The sequence below is a fragment of the Oryctolagus cuniculus genome, chromosome 8 (genome assembly GCF_964237555.1).
Source record: "Oryctolagus cuniculus chromosome 8, mOryCun1.1, whole genome shotgun sequence".
Taxonomy (NCBI): domain Eukaryota; kingdom Metazoa; phylum Chordata; class Mammalia; order Lagomorpha; family Leporidae; genus Oryctolagus; species Oryctolagus cuniculus.
Genome location: NC_091439.1, coordinates 54900738 through 54915507, shown reverse-complemented (window position 1 = coordinate 54915507; position 14770 = coordinate 54900738). Strand labels below are relative to the sequence as shown.

The 14770-nt window shown below is 41.2% G+C and overlaps 1 protein-coding gene across 6 annotated transcripts in view; it reads right to left on the bottom strand.

Annotated features, from left to right (window-relative positions):
- ELOVL6 (ELOVL fatty acid elongase 6) overlaps nt 1-14770 on the bottom strand; it is a 131146-nt gene that overhangs the window by 21646 nt on the left and 94730 nt on the right. For 3 of the 6 annotated variants that reach the window (XM_008267482.4, XM_002717122.5, XM_051819517.2), the window contains exon 3: nt 13025-13156. The exons of the other annotated variants lie outside the window; for them this stretch is intronic. In XM_008267482.4, the coding sequence (XP_008265704.1) occupies nt 13025-13156 (132 nt within the window). The remainder of the gene's footprint in view (nt 1-13024; nt 13157-14770) is intronic. 6 annotated transcript variants of the gene reach the window in all.

The window sequence follows — 14770 nt, the reverse complement described above, 5'->3', positions numbered from 1 at the left end:
GGGTGGCAGGAACACAATTATTTCAGCCATCAGCTGCCACCTCCCTGGAACTGTACTAGCTGGAAGCTGGAATTTGGAGTGGAGTTCAGACTCAAACCAAGGCACTTCAATATGGGACATGGGCAACTAGCAACGTAACTGGCTAGATCAAATGCAAACACCACTGGTAGGAGCTAACCAGGAGAGTTACATAATATGACCTATATTTTTTGAAGATAACATAGGCTGCTATATGGAAAATGGACTACACTATAATATTAGTAACAAATATGCATAATGATAATGTTAGTAAATTTTTATTATTATTGTAATATAAGTGGTCAGAGAGGACATTTAGAAAGATACTTTATCTCTCACTTCCAAAGCAAATGATGGTAGCTAGTACATGGTGACAATGGATATGCATTTTGGTCTCATGGGGAGTTGATAGGACTGGCTAAAAACCGTTTTATAAAACTCCACTTTGGGGGCCGGCGCCGTGGCTCACTTGGTTAATCTCCACCTGTAGCACCGGCATCCCATATGGGCACTGGGTTCTAGTCCCGGCTGCTCCTCTTCCAATCCAGCTCTCTGCTGCGGCCTGGGAAGGCAGTGGAGGATGGCCCAAGTGCTTGGGCCCTGCACCCACGTGGGAGACAGGGAGGAAGCACTTGGCTCCTGGCTTCGGATCGGCGTAGCTCCGGCCGTAGCAGCCATTTGGGGAGTGAACCAACGGAAGGAAGACCTTTCTCTCTGTCTCTCTGACTGTCTGTAACTCTACCTGTCAAAAAACAAACAACAACAACAACAAACTCCATTTTGAACTATGTTGAATTTGAGGTAGACAGAACATCTAGGAAGGCACATGTAGACTAATGAAACAAGGACTTGAAGAGATGGGAAACTTACATGTGCATGTGTTTGGAGGGGCGTGTGGTGTCCTGGAGACATTGCCCTCATAGGATGTCACAGGAGGGGGATTAGATGCTATTTTGGGGTTGCTGTGCCTCTCATGGCTCTGCAGAGATGACATTAGGCTAAGAAGGAAGCCCACTTAGATAGTTACTTCCTGAAGTGAAAGGTCACCAGCGCAGTGATGCTATCTCAGGTGCAAGTCTCCAGTTAGTAGTCCATGATGGGGGAGAAGATGGCTGTAGAATGTCAGAAACACACTAAGAAATACACGAGTAAGGAGCAAGTATGCCGAGCAGTCCAGAGACACAGTCTGATACCCAGAGCGGCACACCATGCACTGTGCTTGTCACCTGCTGAACACATCCTGATGGCCTTTAGCTGTTCAGTAGGGACGGTTCATGAAGGAGGCCCTGACTCTGGGGTGGGGGGAAGAGTCCTATCTGAGGGACACAGAAGTCCCGGAATACTAAGGAAATTTTACCGGACGGCAAATCGCAGAACACGCAGGCTTCCAGGCTCCACCTTCAGGGGCTCTAATGTTTTTATTCATATTAATCTTCTGAAGACTTTATAGGTTCAACTTTTACATTTTTTCTTATTTACCTGTATTTAATCAATGTGCAATTGTACATGTGAGGGTGCTTCAAAAAAGATTAAAAAGATTAGTTTATTTTGGTACCAACATTTCACAGACCCACAGTTTTTTCAAACTCTGCATTTCCTGCAAACACTTTGAAGGCCCCTCCTACTGATGGATATTCCAATACCTGTATACAACGTGTACTGATCAAATCAGGGTGATGAGCATTTTCATCTCTTTACATTTCTTTATGTTTGGAAACTACAAGCTTTCTTGTAATTCTGAGCAAACTATAAAATAGGTTATTGTGAATTATAGTCACCCCACACCAGAACCTATTCCAGCGGCTCCAATTTAGTAGCTTTGAGGGAGGATCCTGAAATGGGAATTCTTAATCACCATTCCAGATTTTGATGCAAGTGGCCTACAAGTGGCACTTGCGCCAGCCCCACAGCAAAGTTTTTCCATCTTGATTTGTGAAAGTACTGAAATACTTCATTATTTTCAAATATTCAAGGGACTTCTCCATTTCTAAAAATGTGACCCCACTTTACTAGCATTCTCTTCGTAGGACTGCTGTGAGGAAGAGTGAGACAGGGGCTATATCAATTAGATATGCCATCTAAATGGGTTTTCAGGTTTGGAAATTCAGAGGAAAATCTGTAACTTTCTGTTTTCAATAGATGGAGCCTGTTCAACTTTAAACCAGGGCCTACTTTTTGGAAGAAGAATTTTCTGAACAATAAACACCTTTGATTCAATATTGAGAGTTTCCACTCCCTCCACCCTGGCGCCCACCTGTGGGGAGGGCTTGATGAATTACCTAACAGTCAAAAGTTGGCCTAACTGAAATCCTCAACCCTTTTATTACTGCGGCAGCCTAGGAGTGGATGAGCCAGATTTTCTGTGGTTTTGATTAGATTGTTCTCTATATTGCATTCTTAGTAGTCAAAGCAAACAGACCACTTCTGAGCAAATCACTCCTTTAGAAATAGCTCTTATAGATTTCAGACACTAGTCTTGCACCTTGACTCATAATTTTTTCCAAGTCCAGAGTCATTTGAATGGCCTGACAACTTGGCAGCTCTAAAGAGTAATTATTCTCACGCTTGGACTTGATCCAATATAGGAAACAAGGAAAGACTTCCGGAAGGTTTCCAAGCCCCACCGACCCTGGCAACAGACCTGTGTCTGCCAGTGTCTCAATGGGTTTCTTAGTGTGCACCTGTCCTTACTGTCACCGCAAAGAGATTTACCTTCACCTTGTCCACATACTTAATTAAACCACAGCTACACTTTTAGGTTAAGGAACAAAAAGATTCATGGTGGGATGAAGAATGAATTTAAATGACTCTTAATATCTACAATACTTCTAATCAAAGGGATTTCTTGTAGCTTTGTTTAGTCAAAAGTTTGCTCATTTTGTCCTTTGTAAGCAGAGTCAATTTGGTTGTTTTGCTTTTTTTTTTTTTTTTGGATTCCAGCCTTTCTGAAAAAAACTTACAAATATATAGTTTTACTAAACTTTTAATGAAGATTTTTTTAAAAGATGTATTTATTTATTTGAAAGTCAGAGTTACACAGAGAGAGGAGAGGCAGAGAGAGAGAGAGAGAGAGAGAGAGAGAGAGAGAGGTCTTCTATCAGATGGTTCACTTCCCAATTGGCCACAACGGCCGGAGCTGTGCAGATCCGAAGCCAGGAGCCAGGAGCTTCCTCCGGATCTCCCACATGGGTGCAGGGGCCCAAGCACATGGGCCATCCTCCACTGCATTCCCAGGCCACAGCAGAGATCTGGATCGGATGTGGGGCAGCCGGGTCTCAAACCAGTGCCCATATGGCAAGCTGTGCTTCAGGCCCGGGTGTTAACCCACTGCACCACAGTGCTGGCCCCTTTTTAATGAATATTTTAATTCTATTTAGGATTTATAGAACATGTTACAGGTTTCTTTTTAATAAATTCATCAGCAATTATAATAGATGAAAACTATTTATTTACCTTAAAAAAATTGAAAGGAAGAGATAGAGATGCAGACAGAGAAAATGGTCATGCACTAGTTTATTCCTGAAGTGCCAGTAATGGTCAGGAGTAGTCTGGGCCGATGCTGAGAAAGAAAAGTGGAAGTGGAATATGATCTAAATGATCTCTTTACATATGTCTCAACCACCACTCATAAAGGATGTAACTTCTGCCCATTATCACCAAGAGTATTCTACACATCTGATTACCACATATGGCTTGCAAGATGCAGCACCCAATCACTGATTGCCTTGAGAAATCACTGAATCACACGGTGTGGGGGGGCTCGGGATGCAGGAGAACAGACATGGCCCAGCTCCTCTGCACCTGGCCACACGAGGCAGTTCTCTTGAAAGTCAAAGAACATTGGGCTTTCATGGTTCACCATTAGATTCAGATCCAATTCTCTCTGCAATCTTATCCTGTGCATGTGAACTTGAAGAAAGAAGTGCAGAGTGTATTATAAAGGGATGGCAGAAAGAGGATCAATAAAATATTCACGGGTCAAGTAAAGATGGAAGGAAGTGGAAATAGTCAATGTACAACAAGAAAGAAACATATGAGGCAGGAAAATGTGTATTTGCCTTTAATTTTAATAATAAGGCAAGTGGCTTGGGTAGGCATTTTTCAAAAGATAAAACCAAATGGTCAACAGACACATGAAAAAGTGCTCAGGATCACAAGGCATCAGGGAAATGTAAATTGAAACCATAATGAGGATTCAACTCACCCCAGTTAGAATGGCTTTCACACTGGAATCAAAAAACAATAAAAGCTGGTGAGGATGTGGGGAAAAAGGTTCCCTAATCCACTGTTGATGGGAATGAAAATTAATATAGTCATTGTGGAAGATAGTATGTAGATACCTCAGAAAGCTGAAAATAGATCTACCATATGACCCAGCCATCCCGCGCCTGGAAATTTACCCCAAGGAAATGAAATCAGCAGATTAAAGAGTTATCTGTGGCCAGTGCCGCGGCTTACTAGGCTAATTCTCCGCCTGTGGCTCCGGCACCCTGAATTCTAGTCCCGGTCGGGGCGCCGGATTCTGTCCCGGTTGCTCCTCTTCCAGGCCAGCTCTCTGCTGTGGCCCGGGAGTGCAGTGGAGGATGGCCCAAGGGCTTGGGCCCTGCACCCGCATGGGAGACCAGGAGGAAGCACCTGGCTCCTGGCTTCGGATTGGCGCAGCGCGCCAGCCGTAGCGGTCATTTGGGGAGTGAACCAACGGAAGGAAGACCTTTCTCTCTGTCTCTCTCACTATCTAACTCTGCCTGTCAAAAACAACAACAACAAAACAAAAAAAGTTTTGTTTACTGCATGTTTACTGCAGCTCAATTCACAATAGCTAAGATGTGATAAAGAAAATGTGCTATATATAGACTATTACTCAGCTGTGAATAAATGAAATCCTGTCTTATGATACTGGAAACCTTACTAAGTGAAATAAGCAAGTCCCAAAAAGACAAATGCCACATGTTTCCCCTGATCTGTTGTAACTCTAACTAATAGAGTACAAAAAAAATGTAATGTAGACGTGAAACTGACATTTTTGAGAATGGATTATTGTTTACAGCCATTGTCTCTACTGTTGTAGAACAGTGTTTTCTTCTTCTTACTACTTGTTGAATTCTTTACTTAGTGGAGGGTTAATCTTTTGATTATAAAAGAAACTGAAAGTATGTCATTATAAAAATTAAAAATAAGAAAGAAGGGATAGGGTGGGAGAGTGGGCAGATGAAAGCTGGGGTGGGGTAGGAAGTGTCACTTTGCTCCTAAATTTGTATATATGAAATACACGAAATTTATTCACCTTAAATAAATCTTAACATGTTAAAAAAATGAAAAAACTTAAAAAAAAAAAACCACTTTTACCTGTCTCTACGCTATGAAATTAAGAACCTATGGCCATAAGGAGGACAGAATTGCATATACATCCTAGAGGTGCCAATCAGTGAACACTCAAGTATGATTCTGTCTCTAGAGATGTGATGAAAAAAATGGGTTTGGTTTCAGCAAAAATATATGGGACAGAAAGAGCCAGAGCCAGGCTGTTCACTTGAGACTGGAAAATTTTCAGTTTTAACTACATTCTTATGAAAGTTGGAAACTAGATTTTCTTCCCATTTCTTCTCTCTTCAGCTCTGCAGCCTTGTCCTAGACAGTGTGTGTGTGTGTGTGTGTGTGTTGCAGCAAGCTAGTATAAACTCCAATTTAAAGCTAAATCCTTTCAGAGAACCCAAATCCTTGGCTCCTGGATAAGACAGCTCTGAATAGCTAATGATTCAAAATTTCTGCAAAACATAAAGCATTCTATTAAGCTGTATTGAAATTTTCTGCTCCAGCTCTGGGTTAATAGAGATACCAGGAATCAATTAACAATCTCTTGCAGCTGCATATTCACTAAGTCAATGACATTCATCTACATCTCAAAACAACAAAAAAATATATAAAAAGCCACCTACTTCTCTACCATTGTACTCTTAGCAATTCAATGAAAGCAGTAATAGGAAATCATTGCTTTATTATGTTGTTAGAAAACTGTGGTGTGTGAGCAATGAAGTATTATGTCCCAAATCAATCATTTTAATTACATAGACTGAGGTCAAAACCACAGGGCTCTGAAAATTCTAAGAACTACAAAATGATAATGCATAGTGATGACTGCTTGCACAGCACAGCCTCCAGAAAGCACAACAATTTAGTGAGAAGTGATACTAAGAAGGGATCAAACAGTCCACACCAACTCGCACAAGTGAAATTCCTTGAAACAAATGGTAGGAAATGAATTCCAGGGAGACCTAGTTACCAATTAGCCGAAACCACCTACTGGCAGCACTGGCTAGAAGAATTGCTGGTTGCAGGGGAGGAAAACTGGGCTTCCTCTGCCTTATGCAAGACTAAGTGAGATGTGGGCCACCTGTCAGTACAACAGCATCATCAAAAATAGATGAGCAATTACTATTTGAAGCTCTTGGTGGAAACAGAATAAAAATAGAGATTTCACGAAAGAGTTGTCAATACTTTCAATGCTGGGATTGTAAGCAACCTGCAAGAGTTATTTCACATGTGAAAGGCATTATATTCAGGAGTGAGGTTTTCATTGATTTAACAGCAGCAGAGAGGGTGCATGACCAGTGTTTCTCCACCAAATCCTGACCCATTTCTTTCCTACTTGCTCCACTCAACTCCATATCTTGAGGACAACCAGACTAACAAGGAAGTGTCATCTAATTCTCTGCTCATTAATGGTAACCTCTAGGATAAAAACTCCTAGTACTTTTCTAAGCTATTTTATTTATTTTAATGTTTTCACCTGCCAATCTACCACTGCGGTTACTTTAGCTCAATAATAATATCAGCATCATTTAATACCTTCCAGATTATGTAGTTAGGAAATTTCATAAAATGTTCATTCCTTAGATCTGAAGGATTTGGTTTTTGTTAAAGATTTACTTGTTCATTTGAGGCAGAATTACAGAGAGAGAAAGGGAGAGAGATCCTGCATCCACTGGTTCACTCCCCAAATGGCCACAACATCCAGGACTGGGCCAAGCTGAAGCCAGAAGCCTGGAGCTCCATCTGATTCTCCTGCGTGGGTGTAGGGACCCAAGCATTTGGGACACCTTTAGCTGCTTTTCCAGGTGAATTAGCAGGGAGCTGGATCAGAAATGGAGCAGCTAGGACTTGAACCAACACCCACACAAGATGCTGGGGTCGCAGGTGGTGGCTTAACCCACTGTACCACAGATGGCCAACCCCTGAAGGGTTTTTTAAAGTATCCATTTTCTAGTTCAAATTCCTATAGCTAAGGACACACAATCAAAGCAAACGCTGCTAAGCAAGAAGGATCCTTTAAGGAATTTCAAAGTGAGACTGTGATCCCTAACTCATTCTTAATTCAAAACAATTAACAAATGCTACAGGTGTCATTAAACTTACACCCTCAATTATCTTACAACTCGTCTAGAACAGTCATGCTATTTTTCAACCAAGTTTCAGGAAAGCTATAGAATTCCAGCTATTTAAATAAGCATGGTAAAATGATTTAAAACATCTTATGGGACTGGCGCCGTGACACAGTAGGTTAATCATCCACCTGTGGTGCCAGCATCCCCTATGTGCACTGGTTCGAGTCTCAGCTGCCCCTCTTCCAATCCAGCTCTCTGCTATGGCCTGGGAAAGAAATAAAAGATGGCCCAAGTGCTTGGGCCCCTGTACCCGCATTGGAGACCTGGAAGAAGCTCCTGGCTCCTGGCTTCGGATCTGCACAGCTCTGGCCATTGCGGCCATCTGGGGAGTGAACCAATGGAAGGAAGACCTTCCTCTCTGTCTCTCCCTCTCACTGTCTGTAACTCTACCAGTCAAATAAATAAAATCTTAAAAAAAAAAAAATCTTACATGTCAGCTGTTTCAAGTTGTTACAGCACCTGTAAGATCAAGATATTATGGAAGTCATATTTGTTCTGAACTCAGATGTATGGACTGTATTATAGATAATTAAACTGATGATAAAAACATTTTAACAGTAAATATCTGTGGGGAGTGATATTAAAGACTTGGAGTGTGAGCTTTTCTGTGGTTTTCAGTTTTCCTGCACAGAAAATCCTCACTAATATAACTGTAAAAGGAAAGTGTTTAATAAACACATAACTGGTGGATAGCTTTTCCAACAGTAAATATGCAAAGCTTGTCAAGTCCATGGAACATATGAGGAGAATGAGAAGCTGTCCTGTGTCTACGCGTACAGAAACCTGCAGTTCTTTGTCGTGTTTGCACACACCACACTGACACTGGTCTCAGCAAGTCTGCAGAAACAGGATGACCTTCAGGTCAGTGCTGATCAGCAACAGCCAAGCAAAGGACAGGCCAGATCTGTCTCCCGTGACCGACGCCCACAGCACCATTTGCAAAGTAGAGGGACATTTCTGGGCTTCTCACCAGTAAGCCCCCATTCACAGCGCATCGGGATTCTCCCTCCTTCTGGGACATTTTTAACTTTAAAAGGCAGAAATATCATGCACTTACTTAATTCATTATTATTTTCTTAGAAATACCAGAAACTCCCAGTAGTGAGTCCCTGGATTCCAGAGAAAAATGGAAACATGTCTCTATTTCTCCATTTGGAAAGAAATGTAGACCATTGTTAATAAGTTTCCTCTCTTCATCTCCTTTATTCAATTTTTACAAAGAAATATTTGTTAAGTACCCACTTGGACACTAGAGACACACCAGGAAATCAAGTAGATCAAAATCCCTGCCCTTGGGGCTGGCGTTTGTGGCACATCGTATTAAGTTGGCTGGTTTGAGTCCTGGCTGCTCCGCCTCTGACCCAGCTCCCTGTTGATGCATGCAGGAAAGCTTGGCTGGAGAAAGCATTTGAGGGACACTGATAGGTTATTACAATACTGAAGATGTGAAGTAATGCAAACCAGGACTGGAATTTTTGGGGAGGAAATGAGGAAGTAAGACAGATACCTAAGATGTTAAAAAGAGAATAAATCCAAGTTGGTGACTGGTTCAATGAGAGTTATTTGCAAATAAAAGCTTTTGAAGACTTAAAAGATGTTTACTAGGGTGAGATAAATTTTGATAAGGGGAAATAAAAATGAATCTGGTTTTAAATTTGAGTAACGATGAGTCAAATGTTCAGAAATGTAGACAGGAGATGAAACTGGATGAGAGGGTCAATATGAAAAATGAAGATGTGTAAGCTACAAGCTCGCAAGTGGTCACTGGTTTTCTGACTTTTGCTGTTTTATGAAGCCAATATAATTTCTCAGTGTGTTACATACAGAATATCATTTGATTTATCATTTAAGTTGGGCCATTTTTAGAGTGAGTGGGGAGTGACTATTAATAACACTGAGAGAATGGGCATGAAACCAAGATCACCCAGAGAAGGCCAATATGTACAGACTCCTGCTTACGTACTCTATCTTACTTTCAAAGAACAGAAAGTTGTCATTTCTTATTTTTATTATTGCTCAGGTTTTTCTTTTCAAAAATTTTTATTGATTGATTTACTTATTTACTTGTTTATCTGAGAGACTGACAGACTGAAAAAAAGGGCAGCATCCATCTACTCTCACTCCCCAAATGCCTGCACCAATTGGTACCAAAGTCAGGCTAAAGCTATGAGCAAATAACTGAACTCAGGTCTTCCACTTATGTAGCAGAGATCCAGCTACTTGAGCTGTCACCACTGCCTTCTGGAGTGTGCATTATCAGGAAGCAGGAATAGGAGCAGAGCCTGGACTTCAACCCCGGCACTCAGTGTAGGACACAACTGAGCCATACCCCTGCTCCTGCTCTTGATTTTTCAATAGGAGTTAAGAGATTCATTTCCTGTCCTATTTCTGTGGTTTGAGACTAGGCGGATCCCACCTGGCAGATTCCAGTCTCAGATAGCTAGAAACAAAGACAATGCTAACAAAGTAGCATGTCATAAAACTCCTCTATGACCTACTGCTAATGATTGCATGACTACTGAAGTGTGGAGGGCAGAATCAGAGCTCCTGTGGGTGGCAATGGACCTTCTAATATCAATGTTTTCCAAAATCTTGTTCACAATATCAGGATCAAGGGGGTTACTCTGTGGCATTGCAGGTAGAGCTGGCATGAATGGGAGGAGAAATAAGAGGTTAGTTAAGTAAAGCTTTTCTCGACTTAAATTTGAATTGGAGGTAGCAGTATCAACTTTGGATATATTTCTTTTAAAAAAATAAGTTTCCATTTCTGAAAGGCTTACAAATAACAAAAAAGCACCATCTACCACCCGCAGTATTCAGAATGGTTTTAAATATTATCTGCCACCCCCAAAAGGAACTAGGGCTGTTTGGAGAATGGCTGATCCCAGTTCTGAACAACAGAACTGTGGGTTGGTGAGTTTGGAACATCTTCCCATACAAAAACACAAAAAGACACCAGCATCAGAAAGAGTAGTTCTAGACTATAAAATATCAAAAATCAAATTTAACTCAAAATCACTGACACATAGAAAGTATAAATTCATGAGTTTGTCATAATACTTAAGAGAATAAACTTTATTGCCCATGGGCAGTTAAACAATTTTTTTAAATGGCAAATATGGGCAAAGAATCAAGCATTTATTCAGATTTTACCAAAACCATGAATATTTCAAAAGAACTAAAGAGCTGATGAAAGCAAATTTCTTCTTACAGAAAGTCTTGTCAAGTATTAAGCCTAAATTTAACCACCCTTCTAGATCTACCTACCAATTCAAAACATACTGGGCACACACGAGCCAATTCCCTTGGTAAATCCCGTTTCATAAAGCTTAACAAAGATTTTTAAAAACATGAAATACAGGGTTTAGAAGAAGGCAATGAAGCCAAACCCAGTGCGGCGAAACAACAGACTAAATGGTTTGGTGTCTTCAAGAGGTTGGTTATCAGAGGAAGAGACAGAAGGAGAGAAAATGAAGAACACTCCAAGTTAAAAGAAAGATAAATGGAAATCCCTACAGATTTTATTTGATAAGAATCTTAATGATTAACTTAAAAATCATTTAAGAGACAACAGGAAAGATTTAAACATTTCATGAAAAAGTCTAATTGTTAGTTTTTATGACTAATGAGACAATTATTAGAAGACAATGATAAAGTTTTCATTTTTTTTTCCACAAAAGAGCACTTAAGTTTCAGCCATGGTATCGTTTCTTTCAGAATTATTGCCTGCATCATGTGGTGGTAAGGGGGACTCTGCAGGGTAAAGAGGAAACGTGAATTGCCAAGAGCTGAAAACCCTTTAAGCTGGGTCACCAGTGCACAGGCCATTGTGCACTTTTGACTCTCAAATGTCTTAAAGTTTAAAATAACAAAAAAATAAAGGCTCCGGGAACAATGGAAAATTGGTAAAATGCAGAAAGACCTCCTTGGAAGAGAAATCACGTCCCTCTTAAATTTCTAACTATCATATATGGCTCAAGCTTTGTCAACCAGAGACATGAATTAAAATAAAATGCTACTTTGTTTTACAGAATCATGATATGATATAGATTTCACTGGAACAGCATTTAGTGACAGATTCACAGCATGGGTACATGCAACCTTACAAAGTGCACTGAAATAAAAAGTGTATTCAGAAGTGGTGAGAACAGGGGTGTTTCTGTGCAGGGATCTAACAGAGTGCATCTATATTAATTACCAGAGTTTAATGGCAAAATCCTATTCCTGCTTGATCATCATTAGGAAGCAGTAAGTGACTAATGACATTTTTTAATGATACCAACTGTTTCTGTTTAACAGAACAGTTACCATAGAAGATGAGAAAATACAAATGAATACCTATAAAAATTGTAGTTCATAGTTCTATAGTGTATCAGAATTTGCCCCTCCCCCGGCTCCACCAAGCTTAGCCCTAAACGTGCTGTCCCCCCCCCTTTTTTTTTTGACAGGCAGAGTGGACAGTGAGAGAGACAGAGAGAAAGGTCTTCCTTTGCTGTTGGTTCACCCTCCAATGGCCGCTGCGGCTGGTGCACCGCACTGATCCGAAGCCAGGAGCCAGGTGCCTCTCCTGGTCTCCCATGCGGGTGCAGGGCCCAAGCACTTGGGCCATCCTCCACTGCACTCCCTGGCCACTGCAGATAGCTGGACTGGAAGAGGGGCAACCAGGACAGAATCCATGCCCTGACTGGGACTAGAACCTGGTGTGCTAGTGCCTCAGGCAGAGGATTAGCCAAGTGAGCCGCGGTGCCGGCCATGTGCTGCTTTTGACAAGTAAAACACAAGAACAGGTGTCTTGTTGTTAGTGCAGTAGGTAAATTTTGGCACATGGCTGGACACCAGCTGCATGCTGATTAGTCTTGTGATGGCCGGCACATCAATATGATGACTAGAAACACTCCTTAATGCCTCAGGAGGAATATGTCTGCATGTTGGCTGACAGCTATGTCTGGAGAGACGAGGCTTGGTCCTAAAAGGCTCTATGTTGAGATCTGCAAGGTGCAAACTGAGAACTAGCTACATACACACATGCTCGAGAGTCGGGTCAGGGAACAGGGATGGAGGTTGTGACTGGAGATGCACAGCCAAAGTGCTCTCTGGTCTAGTGGAGCTGACAAAGACAAAGCCTGCTCCTTCTCTGCCTGGGTGCCATTTTTTTTGATTAAATATTAGTAACAGCATGCTTATGACATCTGAACTCTGCTAACCAACGGATTCCAACAGTTCCCTCCTGTGGCTTTCCATTTAGCCCTACAAATGTATTTATGCAACAAAAGTAGTGAAAGTCACACATCGTTTCTAGTCCTAACAGATGAATTGGATTACTGCACTAACTGGATCAGGGCATGGATTATTAGACAGAGAAAGAGATGACTTGAGAACTCAGAAAAGAAGAGTTTGAGTAGATCGTGGCAAATCCGGTTGCAAATTCATGTTCTTTCTCATGCCATGCCATCAATGCACTGAATAATCAAAACATATCAGATATAGAGTAAGATGTCCCATAACTGCTCTCTGATCAAATTGAATGACTTTATTAAGAGGAAAAAAAGGGAAAGGAAACCTACCTGAAGACTGCAAGGGTCAGAGACCAGAGCACTAGCGGCTTCCTCAGTTCAAACTTCGCCCGTTTGTTCATTAGGTGCCTCCCACCAAATATAAAGGCAGCATACAGAGCAGAAAACAGGAAAGATTTCTTCCTATAAGCAAACAAACAAATGAAACCTTAGAAAACAGAATCCTTTATTTTTGTTTATTAGGAAGCATCAACCTTTATGCCAGTTTCCCTTATTGTAATTGAGCACAGACCCTTGGGAAGGCAGCCCTTCAGTGAAGACAAGCGCCCAGGTGCTGAATGGAAAAATCCCTCTATGAGTTAGTTCATACAGCAAATTAACGGACATCTCCTTGTCAGAGCTGGCTATAAAGCTGCTTCCAAAAGTTTGTGGAAAATGACAGGAAAAGACAAGGTTACTTTGGTGCAACAAAATTCAAAGTCCATGTATAGGGTTTTTTTCATAATACACGTTTTCCATGAAATTTTCGAAGAATTGTCTTTTCTTTTTTAGGCTTTATGATTCAAATTTCAGTAACAGTACGGCAGTACAAAGTTACCTTTTTGATGACAGGATTGATTTTATTCTTTCGAGTTTGTTGAGTTGATTTTAATAAGCGAAATGCTTAAAAAAAAACAAATAGCAGGACTGTCTTGGAACAAGAAAGCCATTTAGAGGTGTCTCTTCCTAACAGGCTAATGATACTAAAAAGAGCTTGTACGCAACCTACATGACTCACGACTTCTCCACCATGGATTCCTGAAATCCTCTCTGCCAAAGATGTCAAGTACTAAATTCCAATACTATCATCAGGAATAGGCATGACTGTCAGGTATGAATGCAATAGGGGAACACAAAACCATCCATATTTGAAGCTAAACTAATTTCTTTTAAAAAATTTCATTGGGGGGATATAGCAGGTTAAGCCTCTACCTACAACACAGACATCCCATATGGGCCCAGTTTGAGTCCTGGCTGCTCTACCTCTGATCTGACTACCTGCTGATGTGCCTGAGAAGGCAGCAGAAAATGGCCCAAGTTCTTGGGCCCCCGTACCACATAGGAGACCGGATGAAGCTCCAGGTTCTTGGCTTCCACCTGCCCAGCACTAGCCATTGTGGCCATTTGGGCAGTTAACTAACAGATGGAAGATCTCTCTCTCTCCTCTCTGTCACTTTGCCTTTCAAACAAATTTAAAATAAACTTAAAAAATTCTTTTTACCTATTTGAATGTCAGAGAGAGAGAGAGAGAGCTTTTATCTGCTAGTTCACTCTTCAAATGGGTGCAACAGCTAGGGCTGGACCAGGCAGAAGCCAGCAGCCAGAAGGTCCATCTGTGTCTCCCATGTAAGTAGCAGGGACCCATGTATTTGTGCCATCATCAGTTGCTTTCGTAGGTGTATCAGCAGGAATGCTAGATTGGAAGCAGAGCAGCCAGGACACAAACTAGCACTAGATATGGTATGACAGCCTCGCAAAGGGAGGCTTAACCCACTGCACCATTAAGACTGGCCCTGAAACTATAAGATTTTTGGCTTATACAAATTTACATTCCCATCAACAGTGCCGAAAATTTGCCCTTTCTCCACATCCTGAGCAGCATTTATTACTGTTTTGATAACAGCCATCCTAATAGGAGTGAAGTGATAACACTGTGGTTTTGATTTGCACTTCCCTGATGGCTAGCAATATGGACCGTTTTTTCATACATTGGTTGACCATTTGTATTTCTTCTGAAAACTATCCATTCAGGTCTTT